The sequence below is a fragment of the Uranotaenia lowii genome, chromosome 2, assembly GCF_029784155.1.
Source record: "Uranotaenia lowii strain MFRU-FL chromosome 2, ASM2978415v1, whole genome shotgun sequence".
Classification (NCBI taxonomy): domain Eukaryota; kingdom Metazoa; phylum Arthropoda; class Insecta; order Diptera; family Culicidae; genus Uranotaenia; species Uranotaenia lowii.
In genome coordinates, this window is record NC_073692.1 from 333,023,429 (window position 1) to 333,043,396 (window position 19,968).

The window sequence follows — 19,968 nt, forward strand, 5'->3', positions numbered from 1 at the left end:
GTGAATATTCTTTCCTTACAAATTTGTATTTTCGCCAGCTTCTTTCGCATTTCGTTCTTAGAAACTTTTTATAAAGATCGTCTCTTCGCTTTTTCATTTGCATGAGGCTACTAGAGTACCATTTAGTACTCGAACCTGTACCATTTATTACCGGCTTAACCTTTTTTTGACCACAAGTGCATTTACAGTAATGCTCGGGAAAAGTAACTGGCCAACATTATACAAAATTCTGTTTGTGTTTTTTCTTGATCCATCTATTGACATTTCATGTCATCTTGGCTGATTAGCTTCCCAAATTTTCGTTTCACCGAATAGTTGAAAAGGTCAATATTCGGTACATCTCTATAAGAATTCATCAATTTTTTCAAATCAGTATCCAAATATATTGGTACAGCTTTGTTCTGCTGGAAGTTTTCGGTTTATCAGTTTTATAAAATACGGATTTTGGTTTTAGTGCACCGATTTATCAAATCTTTCGCTGAATGAACCCCACGAATGACTTTGGCACAAAATTATTGACCCAAAAATAATACAAATTTTAGCTTTGAGAAACTGGCATTGTGCATCTACATAAGAGTCATTAAACAAATGAGGATGATAAATACATGAGGAAGAAATAAAAAACTTTCCGCATCTTTTCGCATAATAAAAATAATCGACCCAAGGCGCCAAAAGAAAAAAATAATGAAGTTTAATGAATTCACTGGGAACTAAGCCTGTGTTAGTACCTCGATAATATACAACCCTGGAGACAATAATCGATTCTCGAACAGGCTCGGTTAGACTATTTGATAAAACACCTCGTCAGGAGTTATGAGTGATCAATTCGATCTCAGTATCCATGGGTAGTTTTTTTTGTTTCTCTCGAATAAACATTTTATACCCGAGATAGTGCCTTTATCAATGATGGTTTTGGAAACAGCTCATTTTTGGAGCAGTGTGTTTTTGGCACAGAAAAATAAGCGATTGACATGGAGGTCAGCATCCTTTTTTTTGGGTTTAATTTTTCAATTAACTGAAGTGTCGGAAGTTTTAATGTTTGCAGTATCAAATAAGTTTTATTTCTTTTTATCTTTGCTGCACACTGTGTGTTCAGCAATGATAAAAAATATAAAACTGGGGGACTGAGGATCAAATAATCGAATCTTTGAGCGTCCTGAGACACCCCTAAATCAGGTACGGTTGAGATTAAATTATGCACAGGGCATTTTGTTGGACCATGCTACAAAATGTGTATATTCGGTAACAAATAATCGAAAATGAAATTTTCAAGTTTATCCAATGTCACCCTAGTTTAGAGTCAACAGTGTACAGTTTACATTATAAATTTTTGACTCCAGACCATACATTTCATCGGAAATCTCAAAATTTAAAAATTATCGTTTTAAATGTGTTGAAAATGAATAAACCCCCAGCTTTGGATGCCTTGTTCCTGGAACCCTTCTGTCTCGGAAGTCTTCCGGTCTTTTGTTGGCCACGTAGCCATTGCTTCGCGTAATGTTAACTAAGTACCCGAGTACAGTGTACTTGGTGGTACTTTTGCTGGTGCACTTTTAAGTAGGTAGAGTTGGTATGTATATCAGCAAGCAACTACTGCAAGACTCTTTAGCTGGTAGGACTCTCTTCTACTTACCAGCACGATTTCAACCGCACCAACTATGTACATGGCCGCCGCCAGGGTTGTCCCGGTGTAGAACAATATCCCGACAGCGCCACCGAATTCGGGCCCGAGCGATCTGGAAATGGAAAGAAAGAAAGAAAAATGATGCTGATGAGAGAGAGCTATGAGCAAAGTGGAAGAAGAAGACCGGAACCGGCAAGAGGGAAACAAATAAGAAATCAAATAGTTAGCACAAGTACTGCTACTAAGCGGTCTTCCCATTCCTAGTCTCAGTCCCAGTTCCAGTCAAATGAAACGCGAATGGACCTACTCCATCTGACTTGACTAAGGACTGACTGGTCGTTCCGTCGTCGTTGTTGGTTCAGAAGAAGCAGAGGAAGAAGAAGTACCTCTTACTTACTCCTTGAGCTTCTTGCAGATGGAAAGCAGAGAGCGCATTAAGTCCTGAACTGTGTGGATGGAATGCATAATTCAATTAATTCATGTCAAATTTGTTTGCATAACTTATAAATTTACTACTGTCTTGAGGCGAACAGCAGCAGCGCGTTGTGACGGAGGTTAAAGCGTGTTGATGGGGCAACTTAAGTTTTTGTTGGGATTTGAAGAGGGGAAGTATTCTGATATCGTCTGGAAGCAGACCTTTGCTTAGATAAGTATTTTTGTTTAAGATTGAGTTGGACCAACTTTGTTATTGTGAGGACTGTACTTCTAAGTAGTGCGGTGCACCGCGGTGCTTTATTTTTTGTGATTCATCACAAATATTTTCAATGAATTGAAATTGTAAGACAGAATTTTGAATTTATTTTAATTTTTTTTTCCTATAAAATTATTATAACTAAATTCTTCTTTTTTGTTTCGATAATAGTCGTTTTAACATCTGTATGTCATTCGCGAATTATATCAACATTGCAGTTGGCGGACAGTCATTGCAAAACATATTTGGGTACAACTGTACCTAATCGATGTTTACGCATGGGCTCGAACTCACGGACATCGGCTCAGGAAGCAACTGACTTGCCAACTGAGCTATATCACGAGCCCTACACTCTTTTTGAATGAATACAAATGTAGAAGGAATTTTTACATGGTATACCCGACTTCTCTCCAAATTGGATATAATCTAATTGGTAAAAACATTGCGGACCAAAAACGAGAATTCACGTGTTTCGCATGTCGCAAGAATGCTACAATTAGATTAAGGTTGCCAGATTGCCTGGTTTGTGAACAGTCCGGTTTTCCTGATCTCATTAAAAAAAGGTCGGATTTTGTCCTGATTTATTCGGTATTAAAACACAAAAAATCGAATTATGTTGTAATTTTTTTAACCCACTCGAGACGGATTGCACACCGTGTGTGCAATGACTTTCCGAGGCTATGAGACCGATTGCACACCGTGTGTGCAATGGAAGTTGTTTCAACTTTTTTATGATTTTGATGAGACTAGTGGTTCTTGAACCAATCGAATCTGTAAAGCATAGGTAAACATAATTTGACAATGGTTTCACTGTGAATGAAAATGTTTTCAAAATATCTGGGGATGAAAAAGACATAAATATAGGCAGCGCAGACAGATTTTCGTTTCGTACAGACTATTGTCGATACAGACAATAGGGCATTTGCAGGCTATTTGTGCTGTTGTTGTGGAAGTTTGCGATGTTGATTGTTTAGGTTATGGTGTGGAGAGAATAAGTGAAATTGATATGCATCTTGGACCTGGTGTATAGTGTTTGTGTGAATTCCGTATTGCAAAGTCTTATTTTTAAATTCTCAAGATTTAGAGTGTGCTATTGGGTTCTTTAGCCCTTGGCGGGGAGTTTTAGTAGATTCTACTTTCACAAAGATGTTCTTGAAATCTCTATCTTATAGTTGAAAATATTATTTACGGTAGCTATCGAATGATCAAATAAAATTTCAATTATTGGTTACTTTTTACAATTTATGTAAAAAATCCAAATGGAATACACTTTAGCTCTGTAAGTGTTTGCTTATAATATCATCATCATTGAATTTTTTGAATTTTTCATGAAATGTATTCAAACAATCAATTTATGAATTTCTAGGAAATTCTAGTTTTAATATTGTATTAAATTTTTTGAAATTTGAACGCTCCGTTCGATGTGCCTTCATGAAATGTTGGACAAATCACCCTTTTTCCAAGGTGCTATTCAGAAAAATGTATGGAAGATTATGTGATGAACACTAAATTTTTCATTGCATATTTTTTATGAAATATAGTTCTAAATCAATACAAGGATAAGTTAACCGGAGTTTAATAGTTAGACTACTTGAATAGTTCTTGGATAGAAAAATATCCACAAGAGAAAAAATTGGGTAGAAACAGACAAAGTAGAAACCGTCGTTATAAATCACAAGAGTAAACAAATTTTTATTGGAAAAAGTTTTAAAAACACTAATTGTTGGTTCAAACCACATTACAATTCTTTGCATTATATTTTTTTCTTTTATAACCAAACAAAAATTGAAACGAAGGTTGATCATGTTTCGAATGGTGTATTTTCATTTTTCTGCCCATTGCACACCGTGTGTGCAATGCGGCTCCTCGAAATAATTTTATTTCGAGGAGCGGACTGCACACACGGTGTGCAATGGACGTTTTTCGTAAATTTACGATTAAATTTTGAAAATTTCATTGTATTCATGTTTTTTAGATAAAAATTGATCGAATCAAAGAATAAAAATTTTTGGCTCCTGGGGGACGCGTTCGAAAAAAGCCGCCGTCTCGAATGGGTTAATTTATGCCTCCAAAACAAAATTTTTTGAGCAAGTTTTGCAAAAATAATCCTAAAAGATAATTCGCAAGCCTAAATACGATTTGAAATCTGTCAATGATTTTTTGATTAAATCCTTTTTTCATTTTTTTTCTCAATTTTTGTTGAATAATTTTTGGGCTTTGACAAAATTTGGCCGTATATTGCACGATTTTCGATCGTCAATTTTGAAATCAAATGCCTTGATTTTGCCAGGATTTTATATTGAGGCCGGAACTAATTTCAAATCATTCTTTGTCACTGGGAGTTGGAAAATCGCGAGGGGCCGATAATAAAAAATATTGTGAAAAGCAAATAAATTGGAATGAATTACATGAAAAATTGTATGCAACTCAATTGCATACTTTATCAATGCACAAAACCTATAAATCAAATATTTTTTATCGAAAAATTCAATTAAATACATCAAACTTTATTTATTCCCCCTTTCGGGTTTTTTTTTTGGAAAATGAAGAAAGAAGAAATTGATATTTGTTCCGGCCCAGATATGTTCTGGAAAAATTTTGGCAACCTCAACTTAGAAGCATAACCCAAATGTTATAAAGTTAACAATGAAAATTTGTTTTGTAAAATTTAACACAAGACTTTTGGTAGCTCAAATATACTTAACTTGAAGAATTTTGTCCAACGAGTTCCGAGATTAAGATCGCTGAATTTTTATGTTTCCCAGATATGATTTCTTGGCAGTCATTAACCCTCATCCGTCCCTGAAATTTTTACCCATTACAGTCCATGGAGTGTCAATTTGACACTCCTGACCAAAATAAATATATCTCTCCATGGCCGTAGGAACGGGGGGGGTTTTGGGGGTTAAACCCCCCCCATGAGTGTCAAAAAAAAAAGCAAGCTAGGTATTCTACTCTACACTCAAAATTTTAAATTCATACTCAAATTATGGGCTTGTGATATAGCTCAGTTGGCAAGTCTGTTGTCTCCTGAGCCGATGTCCGCGAGTTCGAGCCCAAGAGTAAACATCGAACACAGTTGTACCGGATAAGTTTTTCAATAACGATCCGCCATCTGTAACGGTGATAAAGTCGCGAATGCCATAAAGATGGTAAAACGACTATAATCGAAAAAAAAATACTCAAATTATGATAGTAGAGCAAAGATATTCAAGAGTAACTATCTGAACTAAAAACTAATACAAAAACCTCAAAAACCCATTTCAAGTACAAAATTCTGCTACAGTTTTTCAAAATTTTCTCACTTGTGCATAGAATAAGATTGTCAGATTTTTTTACAGCATGTATCCGGGCCGAACAAATGTTTTGAATTCGTGTATTCGATTTAAAAATTGTTGACCAAATCCAGGCAAAACCGGGCAATTTTGGTCAAAACCCAGAAATTACCCATAAAAAATCTAGAATGATTATTCTTTCAAACTTGATGCAAAAATTTTGAACACATAAAAAAATTACAATACTATTTTTTTTTCAAGTTTCATTTGAGAATGAAAATGAGGACAATCCCGGGCAAAATCCGGGCATTTCCAATGAAATCTGGGCAATCGGGTCGGATCGGACTTTTCCCTTATTCAATAATAAATATCCGGGCCAATCTTGGCAACCTCATCATAGAAATTCAGGTCTGAATATTAAATTTTAAATTTAACCCATTTTGGAGGTTCTGGTTCCATATTCCTATAACCAGAATTGTATTTCTACATATTTTCGTATTTCTTATGGTGTATCAAGCTTGGGATTCTTGATTTTCAGTTCGAATAATTATAAGAAAGTAGGAAACCCGTGTTCGATTTCGGTTTTGCATTCATATGAAATTTGAATCATGTTTTTCGAAGATCAAATGCATTTTCAATATTTTGATAATAGTTTTCCGAATGTGGAAAAAGAAGAGATTTGTTCTATATTCAAATTCGAAGTTCTTAAATTTTTTTCTAACACAAAATTTCAACATTAAAAGCTTCTAAGAGGCGATTCAAAATTGAAAACCAGATTCAGATTCATCATTAGAAATTCTCATTTTCAATCAGATTCATAAAACAGATTAAAAATAAATGATTGAAATAATGAATTAAGATTAAAGTAGGACTAGAGAATTTCAATAATAGATCCATGAATGAGGGCTCTAAGATTTGGCTCATGAAATTCTAATCTGGAATTAAGATTCTTAAATCGTATTTTTTGTACATTTCGAAAAACGTATAGAAATTCAGAAACAGATTCAAAGTTTAATTTTTGGATTCAGGTTTAAATTCAGATTTAAAATTCAGAAAAAGATTCAGCTTGTGAATGCGTTTTTCAATCAACATAAAATTGTTGAGAAATTCAAGAGAACATTAACTTTAAAAAATTGTCAATTCAATTTCCAGATTTCAAAGTTTTTAATCAGAATTAGTATGTACACACAATTCAGCTGAAAATCACAAGCATAAAATAGTATTTGAATTAATTTTTTTTATTTTCATGGTGTATTGTTTAACATTATTCATATAGTAGCTTTTTTAAAGCCAAATTCCAAACTAAAATCATAGACTTAGTGCAAATTTGCATCAAGCAAATTTGATTCGTTATTTTTTTTCTCTTCCTGTTTTTTTTTTTTTTGGAAAATTGTATTTATTTTCATCAAAGGTTAGAATTTTGGAATTTGCAAAAGAGTTTAGAAGATTGGGCTTGTTTGATTTGAGTATTGAATAAGTTTATTTTTAAGAAATTGAGGGCTACCCTAAAAAGAACTTATTTTATGATCAAATCATACAACTTTGATCTGAAAGACTTTTAAATAAATTCAAAAAAATTATCCATCGATGGAAGCAAATTTAATATTTTGTTTTTAGAGGTTTAATAAAAAAAAAAATAACTCACCCTTTAGACTAAGACCACTTTTCTAAAGCTACTTTTTTTAAAGGTTTTGTCAATGACACTTTTCCATCCTTGTGGCATTCGTGTCTTTTTTGAAGTAATTATTTCATACGTGAAATATTAATGAGTTCAAATAATGAATAATCATATAGTTACAAACATAATTTGTTTTATTTTTTTTTTAATTCCTGAGTTGTTAAGTAAAAAATCATAGGTAAACATTAGTCACCAAAACCCCCCCCCCATGAGTCGGTTCTTCCTACGGCCCTGTATCTCTCTTGTTTTTCAACCGATAACTCAAAAATGTTTTTCAGACATTATTCACTTACAATACTTCAGTTTTCCTGTATTGAAAGTCTAAGCAAAAAAAATCTGAAAAAACCAGCTTCGAAAAAAAGATGGTAGATCAACTACGAAATGCTCAAAAAAAAAACTTATTGTCTAAAAAAGCTAAAGTTAGATGTTGCACAAAAGGATTTTTTTTTCTTAAATTTCTTAAGATCATGACCACAAAAAATACTGAAAGTGGTGTAAAACCCGATCTTATCAATCAATGAACCGTCAAAATTGTTAAAGTAATATCAGTTAAATTTTTAAAAGAGGATCGGAATATTGACGTTATTGGCACATTTTTGCATTTTTATATTGTCAAAATACGAAATACAGAGGATTTTTAACGAATTTTCAAAGGGAGCTGGTTTTCGAACTTGTTGTAAATTTGCAATTTCTCAGATTTTCTTGCACTTAAATTAAACTTTGCACTGCAGTTTGAGTTTATTAACTATGAGATTTCCGCAATTAATTTATGTTCACCAGAAAGGTAATTTCATACTGATTTTAATGGTTTTTATATAAATACTGCGATTCTATACAAAAATATGAATAAGAAAAATGTAAAAACCTCCTTAATATTCTCAATTATTTTGACGTTGAGCTTTACCTACACTTCTTTCTATCTGCGCCAAAAATACTGAACTTTCCATACTTTTTCGAACTTCATACGGACGGGTGAGCAAAAACAGATAAAAAGGCGAGCGTCCGTGAATTTTCTGGATATATTTTTAGTTTTATTTTTTTCATCTTTTTGTAAAGTAAATATCGCAGCGCTTATTTTATTACCTTAGTGTAGCCTTAGCCAGATTTATCGCTTTTATCTGGGTTTGCACGGATAATTAATACAAAATTAGGGAATAGTCCGGCCTGGCCCGGTTGCCCGGATTTGTTGATAAACGCCTGGATTTTACCCAGATTTTTTCAATTTATTTGGAAAATCAAACAAAAACAAACAAATTTGGTTTAATTTTTTTTTATTTATGCCTCCAAAACGAATTTTTTTAGTTTTATAAAAATAATCATGAAAGTTTCATGAAGGTTAAAATGCGATTTAAAATTTGTCGATGAGTTTTGGGGGAAATTTTTTTTTCAATTTATTGTTGTTGAGTAATTTCTTAGTTTTGACAAAATTTGCCCAGATTTTCGGACATAAGTTTTGAAATCAAATGCCTGGATTTGGCCCGGTTTTTATACAAAATTGTCGTGTTGAAACATTTCTGGCAACCTTAAATTACACATCTCAGGGCTGTCAGGAGGTCCGGGGCAATTTCTCTTGGAGTTCATTATTTGTTTTCTCATCTAAATTAAAGATATATCCGTAGCAGTTTGTACACAATACAATCTAGATTATTTATTCAAAAACAAGCTATATTTCTGCTTCATAAAATGCAAAAAATAAACGGCAGATCGTTTATTCAAACCCAAGAGATCAATCTCGATTAAATACATCATCACATTAAAATTTCAGATGAATAAATCAAAGTCAAAATTAAAATCAAAAATTTTCCTTAGAAATATACTTGTGACACACAGAGATTCAATTCAGAGTCCAAGTCTAAAATTATTGTGCAGAATTAAAATTTTCAAAAAGCAAGTGGTTTCAGCATTTAAAATTCAAAATTTAAATAAATAAGAAAATTTCAGTTGAAATTCCAAAAACGAATAAAAAATTGTGTATGATAAAGATTAAAAATCTGAAATAATGCCATAAATTGATATCAGTTTTTTTTACATACAGCATTGAAAAGCAGAATCTTTATTTAGTTAGAAGGAATGATTCAAATTACAAATTAATACTATAGATTTTGAATAGTTGTCAAAATAAAAAGAACAATGAAGATGAATTATTTCTCGAAATCAACATTAGGATATAGAACATGATTCCAATATTAGAATTCAAATCAAATTCAGTTAATGCATAAAATGAAAATTAAAATAAAACAGTATTCAACAAATAATAATCCAGCGCCAAGGCTGGGTTCAGTCATCCAGATAAAAATTCAAAACTAGTCTATAGATTTAAAAACAAAAATCAAAACTCACGTTAGAAAATGAATAGATAATTTGACATCTGAGCATTTTTTTTTAATCATTTCTCCATTTGAAATGGCTCAAATTTAAGAAAAGTTTATAAGTATTTTCATATTCAATCAAAAACTTGATTGTGTTTCTTATTTTCCCAGAAGCACAACCGTACTTCAAAACTCGAAAATCGAATGTAAGCAGATCGTTATGAATTTGAAAGTCTAAAAATAAAAGACCGTATTCGTTATTTGTTATCGCATTTTCTGAATCAAACATCGTACTTGATTAAAAAAAGGAATTAGAATTTTAGATAAACTGCAGTTTAAGAACTGAGAAATAAGGATTTTTTTCTAAAATCGTTAAAAAAATATATTTTTAAAATCAAAGGATTTTGATAAGTGCGTCATAAATATTGTAAAATATAAATATTTGTTGCCTTGTCGAAAGTTTGAAAGTTTTAACGGATACTTTACCATTTTGTCGTTTGCTTAACCCGTATGACGCCTTCAGAACCAATGCGTTAAAGGGGCAAAACTGGTCAATTTTGAGATTATAATACATCACTATTTTTCATGTTTCAAACTATATTTGCGGAAGTTTTCAGATTATTAAAAACTTTCCGTCATACTTTTCCGATCAATCGAATCTATCGGAAAAATTCTCTTGGAAAATGTTTAAGGGGGGTTTATGTTTATTTTCTTATTGTAAAACATTTCAAGAATGGTGTGTCAAATTTTCAAGTCAATTGAAGCAAAACTGTAGAAGTTATAGGCCTTTATCTCCTCCTATCTAATACTGCAAGAAAGCAAGAGCAGAAACTTCAAACGCGTTTTTCTCGAAAGCACATTTTTAAAGTCTGTGGACATCGTCATTTGAAAACTACTTATCCGATTCTTTTCAAATTTGGAACATATTTTCTACATATAAAATACCAGACCCCAACGTTTTTATTTTTTATTTTTTTTTACTTTGGGGAGGTTTTACAGATAAAAAATGGCGGATTTTTTCGTGAAAAATCGTAGTTTTTACTTCAAACAGCCACAAAAATTTCATAAAAATATTTTTAAGTTAAATAAAAACGTTGGGGTCCAGAAAAACATCTATTAAAAATATTTTGCTCTGATTTTTTGACTTCAGATGATTCTGTGCTGAGATACAGTGTCCACCGCAAATCATGTTTTCTAAAATGCATCCTCGAAAGTGCTCCGTCACCGGCTCATTTTTCAATATTTTTCTACGAAAAAAATTACTAAATGTTCTTTTAACAATGCTTTGTATAATGCAAAAAATTTGAATACATTTGTTTGAACGATAGCTCTAGAAAAAAATCGTGAAAATGGTGTTTTTTTTTATACCCGTTAGACCCTACTCCCCCCTTAAAAAACTAGAAATAGGAAGCTTTGAAGCGCGTTTTCTCAAAAACAGCTTTGATGCACGTATAAAACTTTAGCTCTCAGGGCCTTATAAAATGACACTTGTATTGGTGATTTGCAGCTCGGAACGACACTTAGAGGGCCCTGCGATCAAAATGATGATGTTAAAGATCCAAGTGTCAAAACGCGTAGTGTTTAGAAAAACATTGGAAAAAATTAAAAAAAAAAAACTTGTGTTTAATATGATTTAAAGATGAAGGAATTGGAGAATATGGTAAGAAAAAACGAATTCCGTAATTACTCATACTTTTTTATGTCAAGCTTGTGTTCAATTTGAGCTTATTTCAGTTCCCGAAAAAAACATTCTGCTTCAATAACCAAACGAAAAATAATCGAATCAGTTGTCAAGGTGTGGCTTCGAAACTAACAGAAGCTGGTCAAGCAAACGGATGAAATATCAATTCAAAAATAATGTGGATGAGAACGTTACACCAAAACGAAATTCAATTTCAATCTCACTAGAAGACGTTCAACCTGTTTATTCGAAACATTTGATTGGGTACCCAAGATCAAGAACCCGGTTTTATTCAACTTTTTGGATGCAGTTAAACTCGATAAAACTGCCAAAGCTTGCCGGCAAATTTGTAGAGCATTTCAGCAGCTGGATTGCATCAAATCTATCACTCCTAAACGGACAAACGAAAAACGTGAACTGTTCTATGTCCCCTGGAATTAACGTGAACAAGCGAAATAAAAGGAATTGACTTTGATACAGAACTTCAGTAAAGAAATATTTTACATTAAAATTAACAAAAATTTAAAACACACCCAAATGTTTCTTCAAATACTTAGTTGCCCCACAACATTCATGAGAATACGGAATTCGCTAGTTTAATCTTACTTATCAGTTGACCACACGTTGTTCCACACTTCAAGACGACCTCTTTAAGAATCGTTGTTACAAATCCCAAATTAAATTAGACAGATAAATTGTTAAAAGTTTTTTTTCTTTAATCCAAAAATCATTGAAACCATTCAAATAATGATTTTCTTACCCAATAGAACTATTGTTATTGTCCAGTTTCCGCAGGAAAATTAGTTTTGAGAACAATTTGTATTCACTGCCGTGTTGGAAAACAGCTATCATCACCTTTTTGTTAGTTCTGTTAGTGAAATCCAGTTGGCGCTGCATGTCAAAAAGTTTAGCTGCAAAACGCCAATAGTATACTAAATATGTAAGGTGAATTCACTAGATTCACTTAGTCCACTAGAATCCACTAGAATCCACTACACGGTTGTTTGTTTATGATTCAACCACCGGTGAAAAAAACGGATTGGCTTTGAGTGCGCAGAATTTTAAGGCTGTTTATTATGATAGTTTGTAAAAGATTCGACCACCGGTAAAAAGACGGATTGGCTAAGGGAACACCGGTTTTTAAGGCTGCTGCTACGATTGTTTATATTACGGCTCTGGTAAATAAATATAGTGACAGAAAAAGTACAGATTGGGAAAGCTGTTGCTAAGAATATTTTAGAATAGTTCCAGCTCTGATAAAAAAACAGAGCGACAGGAAAAGCACAGATTCACGGAGAAAAGAAACGACCTTTGATTCCATTATTTTAGCTTGTTATACTAATCATCAAAAGGTAGTTAATTTTTTCGCAAGTAACTATCAAAACTATAAACTCAACTATAAACTCAACTACAAAAGAAGAAGAAATTCAAGTTAAATATGCACCCGCAAATTGTAACAAATTAATAGATTTAAATCTTACGTTGCAAGAATAAACAAATCTACAAATCTACAAATCTACAAACTGCTGATTGACCTTAGCAATCAACTATGAATACGATAAATTCAACTGTAATAGTATAATTGATTCAAATGTAAACATGATAGATTCAACTACAATTGTATGGTTGATTTTAGACATTCAACTATGAATATAATAAATTCAACTATACATTTCTGGTTGTGCTCTCACATTTGAATATAAATATTATGGATTCAACTATAACTTTATGATTGTTTCAAGTTTAAATATGATTGAATTCAAGCATTGAACTATAAATATTATTGATTCTTCTTTAAACTGCTAATAGACCTTATGCAATTAACTATCAACATATTAAATTCAAGCATAGTGGTATGATTAATCTATCTATATCTATATATATAAAAAGCAATTTCTGTATGTTTGTTTGTTTGTTTGTTTGTTTGTTTGTTTGTTTGTTTGTCCTCTATAGACTCAGCCGTCTTAAGAGCTAGAGGTCTGAAATTTGGCATGGATGCTCATTAGGACCAAGAAGGATGAAAAATGTTTTTAGATTTTCGGATGACCCCTTCTGAAGGGGGTCGTCCATAGAAGACAAATATTGTTTTCGCGATATTGACGTTATTTTTTGTCGGATCGTGTTGAAAATTTGCACATGAGTGTTTTGAAAGACGAGAAATTGATTTCAGATGTCAGATTATGTGTAAGGGATCGTCCAAAGGGGTCGTCCATATTAACTGTTCGCTGTTTTTGCGATATTGACGTTATTATACATCGTATTTAAATGAAAATTGGTACGCGATAGTTTTGAGTGACGTGCAATCGATTTGAGGTATCTAATTCAATGTAAGGGGCCGGCGAAAGGGGTCGTCCATATTAAATTTTCAGTATCTTAGTGATATTGACGTTTTTATACATCGGATTGGGATGAAAATTTGCACTTAGGAGTTATTGGGGACAAAAAACTGATTTTACTTATCCAAACTAAAATCAGGGGTCGACCAAAGGGGTCGTCCATATTAACAATTCACTGTTGATGCGATATTGTCGTTATTATACATCGTATTCAGATGAAAATTGGTACACGAGAGTTTTGAGAGACGAGTAATGGATTTCAGGTATTAAATTCAGTGTACGGGGCCGGCAAAGGGGGTCGTCCATATTAACCCTTCAATATTTTTGCTATATCGTTGATATTATACATCGGATTGGGATGAAAATTTGCACAATTTTCAGGGACAGGCAATCGATTTCAAATGTCAAATATTTTTCCAGGGGTCGACGAAAGGGGTCGTCCATATAGATTAATTGTTCACGGTTTTTTGCAATATTGACGTTATTATGCAACAGATTGCTTTGAAAATTGGCACACGGGAGTTTTGAGGGAAGGGCAATCGATTTTAGATATCAAATAAGAAGCCACCGAAAAGGGTTTAACTTTTTGGCAATAATTGCGTTGTTATGTAACGATTGAGTCTAAATTTATACACGGTTTTTATTGGCACGGTCAATTGATTCCTGATTTCAAATTTAGTAGCAGACGACAGACAAAATGATCGTCCAATATTTTTGCAATTATTACTTAACAGTGAATTCAAAAGTGCATTTGGAAAATGCTTGGCAATTGACTTTCATGCAAACTGTTCATGACATATTCCAAGTTACAAGCGAAACGGAGTTCGTATGGGATCAGCTAGTCTATATATATAAAAAGCAATTATCTGTATGTTTGTTTGTTTGTTTGTTTGTTTGTTTGTTTGTTTGTTTGTTTGTTTGTTTGTTTGTTTGTTTGTCCTCTATAGACTCAGCCGTCTTAAGAGCTAGAGGTCTGAAATTTGGCATGGATACCCATTAGGACCAGGAAAGATGAAAAATGTTTTCAGATTTTTGGATGACCCCTTCTGAAAGGGGTCGTCCATACAAGACAAATAATGTTTTCGCGATATTGACGTTATTTTTCGTCCGATTGTGTTGAAAATTTGCACATGAGATTTTTAAAAGACGGATTGTGATGAAAATTTGCACATGAGTGTTTTGAGAGACGAGCAATCGATTACAGTTATCAAATTTAGGGTTAAGGGTCGGCAAAAGGGGTCGTCCATATCAAATGATTAATGTTTTTGCGATATTGGCTTTATTTTACATTGGATTGTGATGAAAATTTGCACATGAGTGTTTTGAGAGACGAGCAATCAATTACAGTTATCAAATTTTGGGTCAGGGGTCGGCCAAAGGGGTCGTCTATATTCTCTGATTAATGTATTTGCGATATTGGCGTTATTTCACACCAGATTGTGATGAAAATTTGCACATGAGTGTTTTGAGAGACGAACAATCGATTACAGTTATCAAATTTAGGGTCAAAGGTGGGCAAAAGGGGTTGCCAATATTCACTGATTAATGGTTTTGCGATATTGGCGTTATTGTACATCGGATTGTGATGAAAATTTGCACATGAGTGTTTTGAGAGACGAGCAATCGATTACAGTTATCAAATTTAGGGTTAGGGGTCGGCCAAAGGGGTCGTCCATATTCACTGATTAATTTTTTTGCGATATTGACGTTATTATAGACCGGATTGTGATGAAAATTAGCCCATGAGTGTTTTGAGGAACGAGCAATCGATTTCAAGTTTTGAATGTGGATCAGAAGTCAGCTGAAGGAGTCGTCCATACCCAACTTTAATGATTTTGCGATTTTGACGTTATTCTTGGATTGGATTGGATTGAGATGAAAATTTCCGCATAGGAGTTTTGAGGGACGCTTCCAGGTTTCAAATCATAACTCAGGGGTCAGGGGTTATTATCTGTTCACTGTTTTAACGATATTCTCTTGATTGAGCATAGAATTGTAATGAAAATTGACACATGGGAGTTTAACAGAAAAGATAATTGATTTCAGATGTCAAGTTTTGAATCGTGGTCAAAAAAAGGCCGTACATGTCAGTTGCTCACTGTTTTCGCGATATTGTCGTGATCATGCATCGGATTGAGATGAAAATGTTCAGATGAGGGTTTTAAACTATGAGCAATTGACTCCAGGTAGCATGTTCCGTGTCAAGGGTCGGCGAAAGGGGCGTCTATATTCACTGATCACTGTTTTCAAGTTCCTGACGTAATTTTACATATATGTAATTTGAAAAGAAAAAATGGCACAAGGGAGTTTTGAGGAGCGTCAAATTGGTTTCAATTATCGAATTTCGGGTCATGGGACAGAAAAAGGGGGTTTCATTGAAAGTTCATTGTTTTGTGCAATAATTTTGTTGGAGGCAGTTAATTGATACCAATTTAAGTGTGAAGGTCAAGCAAAAGAGTCGTGCACACAAACAAATAGTACATGTTTCTGCCATAATGTCTAGATTTTGCAACTGATCGAGAAGAAAACACTCTCACATAAATTTTAATAAAAAGCCAATCAACCGTTTAATTTGAATTTCAAGTAAAAGTAATAGTAGCGACTTTAAGCACCGTTGAATTTTTTCCCCAAAATTGTCGAAAGAATGTTTCGAATACATTTTCTAAACTCATTTTTACGTACCAATGATTTAAAGTGAAACGAAGTTCGTACGGGATCCGCTAGTTTAACTATAAATATAATCAATTCAACAGCAATGTATAATTGATTTAGACGTTCAACTCTGAATATCATAAATTTTATTATACATTATTGATTGCCATCCACAAGAAACCGACCAGGAGGAAACCTTATTGTTGTGTGTGTTCTGACAGAGGTTGTAGTAATGCTTTGTGGTTTATCTATAGGTGGGGACAACCAAAACTTTAGTATTAGTTCCTTGTATCCATACAGTTGTTTAGGAACGACTGTGACGTTACGCAACGCCATCACGGAGTCAAGTGTTAAGCGCCCAAATGTAGCCATGGAATCTTTTTAGGAGGAATGTTTTTGACGCAAATAAACTTGTTTATTATTCAGCACGAAAAACGTCGCTGTGCTGCGCGTCAGAAAGAAAAAGCGTAAATGAAAGGGTGCTTTGATTGAGATTTATGAAATTACATAGAACATTGTATGCCGTCGGCGAATGGCGACTTCAGCGTCGAGACGTTCATGAACGTTTGTGAAGTAGCAATCAAAACATTGAAAAAAAAACTGATTCTCACACTCGTGCAAGGGGAACTCTTGTCCACACCTATAGATAAACCACATAGGTTTCATTCTTGTTTAAAGGTTAGGGCTGAGGCCTTTTGGTAAATTAGTGCTCTAAAGAACTGTCAGTATATCCTAATGGAGAAACCCAAAACCGACGTGGCCCTTCATCTCAGCTAAAGGATCGAAAAGCTGACTTTTAACTATCCGGAAAAAGCCATCATGAGTATTTACCATAAAAATATTGTTAAGAGTGCAGCTCTCCCACCGAAAAATCAGTTGATCCTACAATATCAATAGTTGAACTCAATAAATCAATCATAAAAATATAATAAAATCTATCATATTTATAGTTGAATCAACTATACTAGAATAGTTGAATCAACTATACTAGTATAGTTGAATCAACTATACCAGTATAGCTGAATCTACTATACCAGTATAGTTGAATCTACTATACTTATTGTTGTATGCAGAAAATCCACCATAGGACTAAAGTTGAATCTATTATATTTATGATTGAGTGCGTAAAACCAATCATACACATATAGTTGAATCTATTATAAACTCAGAGGAAATCTTATTATAAATTCCATAAGATACACCTTATGAACCACTTTTTTGCGTCCAAACTAATTTTTCATAAGAGTCTTATGAAATTCTTTCAATTTTCATACGATGTTCTTATGAAAAATAGAAGAAACGGCATTGTGAAAAAATGATGAACACATTCATTCATAGCATCAGTTTTCTTTTCATCATCTAACAGTACGAAGCAATCGCCAGTTCATAGTTATTATAGTTTTCCTTCAATGTTAAACGTTATTGTTATCTCCGGAATGGTAAGTTAGATTTGATGTTTTTGGTGTGAACGTTGAATAAATATATTAGTAAACTAAAATACATTATTTGTTTACTTTTCAGCAAGCTGATCGGCAAAAAACGAAAGGTCGAAGATTAAGATGCGGCAAAAAAAACTTTGATGGAGCCGTCTGTTGATGCGCTGCTGATGGTGACCATGAAGGATTTAATTTTAAACAAATTTGGCAAACAATAAAGTGAATGTTTTCAGCATGAAATATCAAGAATTTTTCTTATAAGAAAGTGATTTACTGTTTCCATAAGAATCTCTTATGAAAAGCAACAACCTTTCATTGAAGTAGGCGTTCATCTTGAGAATTCATTCGCGTCATAAGACAATCTTATGAATTTCATTAATTTTTCTTATGGCGCCACTTCATAAGAGAATCTTATGGCATACATAATAGTATTTTTCTGAGTGTACATACAGTTGAAAGTTTCATATTTACAGTTGGTCGAGAATTATTCAGAAATATGATTGAATATAAGTTGAAAATTGTTGAAATATTTTTCCGTTTTGGGAAGGCTGTTGCTAAGAATGTTTCTTTGATTGTTCTGGCTCTGGTAAACAAGATCAGAGATGGGAGAGGCTGTTGCTAAGACTGTTTTTGGATTGTTTTTGGCAGGAAAAGTACAGATTCGAAAAGTTTCAGCTGAAAATGAGTAAAGATAGTTAGGATACTAAGAATGGAATTTAGAATCGAGATGAAGTTTATGTGGAAAATTTAAATTCTGTTTTAGCGATAAAAAAATCGAAAAATTAAAAAGTTTTTCTTGAGAATAGCGGTGAAAAGGACTGTAGGGATGTGATGAAGGATATGTAGAAGATAAATAAAGCTTTTAAATAAATAAAATAACATTAAATGTTGAATTCGGCAACACTGATGTTAAATGATATAAAATAAATTTCTATGCAACGTTTTATATTTTTGGCTGGTTTTGGCTGGTAAACGGTGGATAATGTGCAACACGAGACCCCATAGTGGTCATATCACCTCTTATTCACAACTCCTATCTCTACCTCCCCGCGGTGCCGGCTGGGGTGCGAGTAACCTAAGCGGAGATCGGGTACCCAACCCCGGTGGATGCTTTGGTCGCATGCAGACTGAGAAGGTGGCCGCACGCGTCTGTTCCCCAGGTCAGGGGCGGCGTGCAACAACAACCGAGCGTCTGTTCTCCAGGTCAGGGGCGGCTCAAACAGCGTCTGTCTTGTAGCAAGCGGCTGAATTTATGAAATGCGGCTTCCGCCAGCTAAGTCCAAGATGGCAGCCCCATCGCGGGATAGGGACTTTAGGCTAACAACCTACTGCTCCCGATTTAAAATTGTTACGGAATCCGAAAGAAATGACCGACCTGGAACTTTGGCGACGACTTTTAGCATGAAAACACGGACACGAATTGGAACTTGGAATGTTTTAACCCTTGCCCAACAAGGCAAACTGGAACAACTTGCTAGAGAGGCTAGCCGCCTCAAGCTTGAAATTCTGGGACTGAGCGAAGTCCGTTGGCCTAATACTGGAGAACACAAGACACAATCCGGGCAAGTCCTGCTTTACTCTGGCATACGAGGAGAACATGCTACTCGGGAACGAGGAGTTGGTTTCCTGTTAAGCCCGCAGGCCTACGCGGCCCTCATTAGATGGGAACCTATAAACGAAAGAATAATCGTAGCCAGATTTAGAACACGGGTTAGAAACCTTACAATGGTCCAGTGTTATGCGCCAACTGACGTTGCCGACTTGCAGGAGAAAGAGCAGTTTTACAGTCAACTGAACAGCGTGGTTCAGAGAATTCCGAAGGGTGACATTCAAATCCATTTGGGCGACTTCAACGCAAAAATTGGCTCCGACAATCAGGACCTTGAGCGCATCATGGGGCGCCATGGCCTAGGACAGATGAGCGAAAACGGAGAGCTGTTTGTAGAATTTTGTGGCAACAACAACATGGTGATCGGTGGATCGCTCTTCCCCCATCGACCAGCACATAAGGTCACTTGGGTATCCCGAGATGGCCGAACAGAAAATCAAATTGACCACATCTGCATCAGCCGAAAATGGAGAAGGAGCCTTCTTGATGTCCGCAACAAGCGAAGCGCAGACATTGCATCTGACCATCACCTCGTCCTTGGCGAGATACGACTGAGAGTTGCACGTGTCCAACGGCGCGAGGAGAAAGTCGGGTGTCGATACGACGTCCGCCGGTTGGAGAATCCAGAGGTGAAAAGGGCATACGTTGAACAGCTAGAATCCCGAACCTCGGAGCTG

General features: G+C 34.3%; 1 protein-coding gene across 8 annotated transcripts in view; it reads right to left on the reverse strand.

Moving 5' to 3' along the window:
* LOC129748030 (solute carrier family 12 member 4) overlaps window positions 1-19,968 on the reverse strand; it is a 780,735-nt gene that overhangs the window by 257,388 nt on the left and 503,379 nt on the right. For all 8 annotated transcript variants that reach the window (XM_055742491.1, XM_055742493.1, XM_055742490.1 and 5 more), the window contains one exon: window positions 1,634-1,736. In XM_055742491.1, coding sequence (XP_055598466.1) covers window positions 1,634-1,736 — 103 coding nt within the window. The remainder of the gene's footprint in view (window positions 1-1,633; window positions 1,737-19,968) is intronic.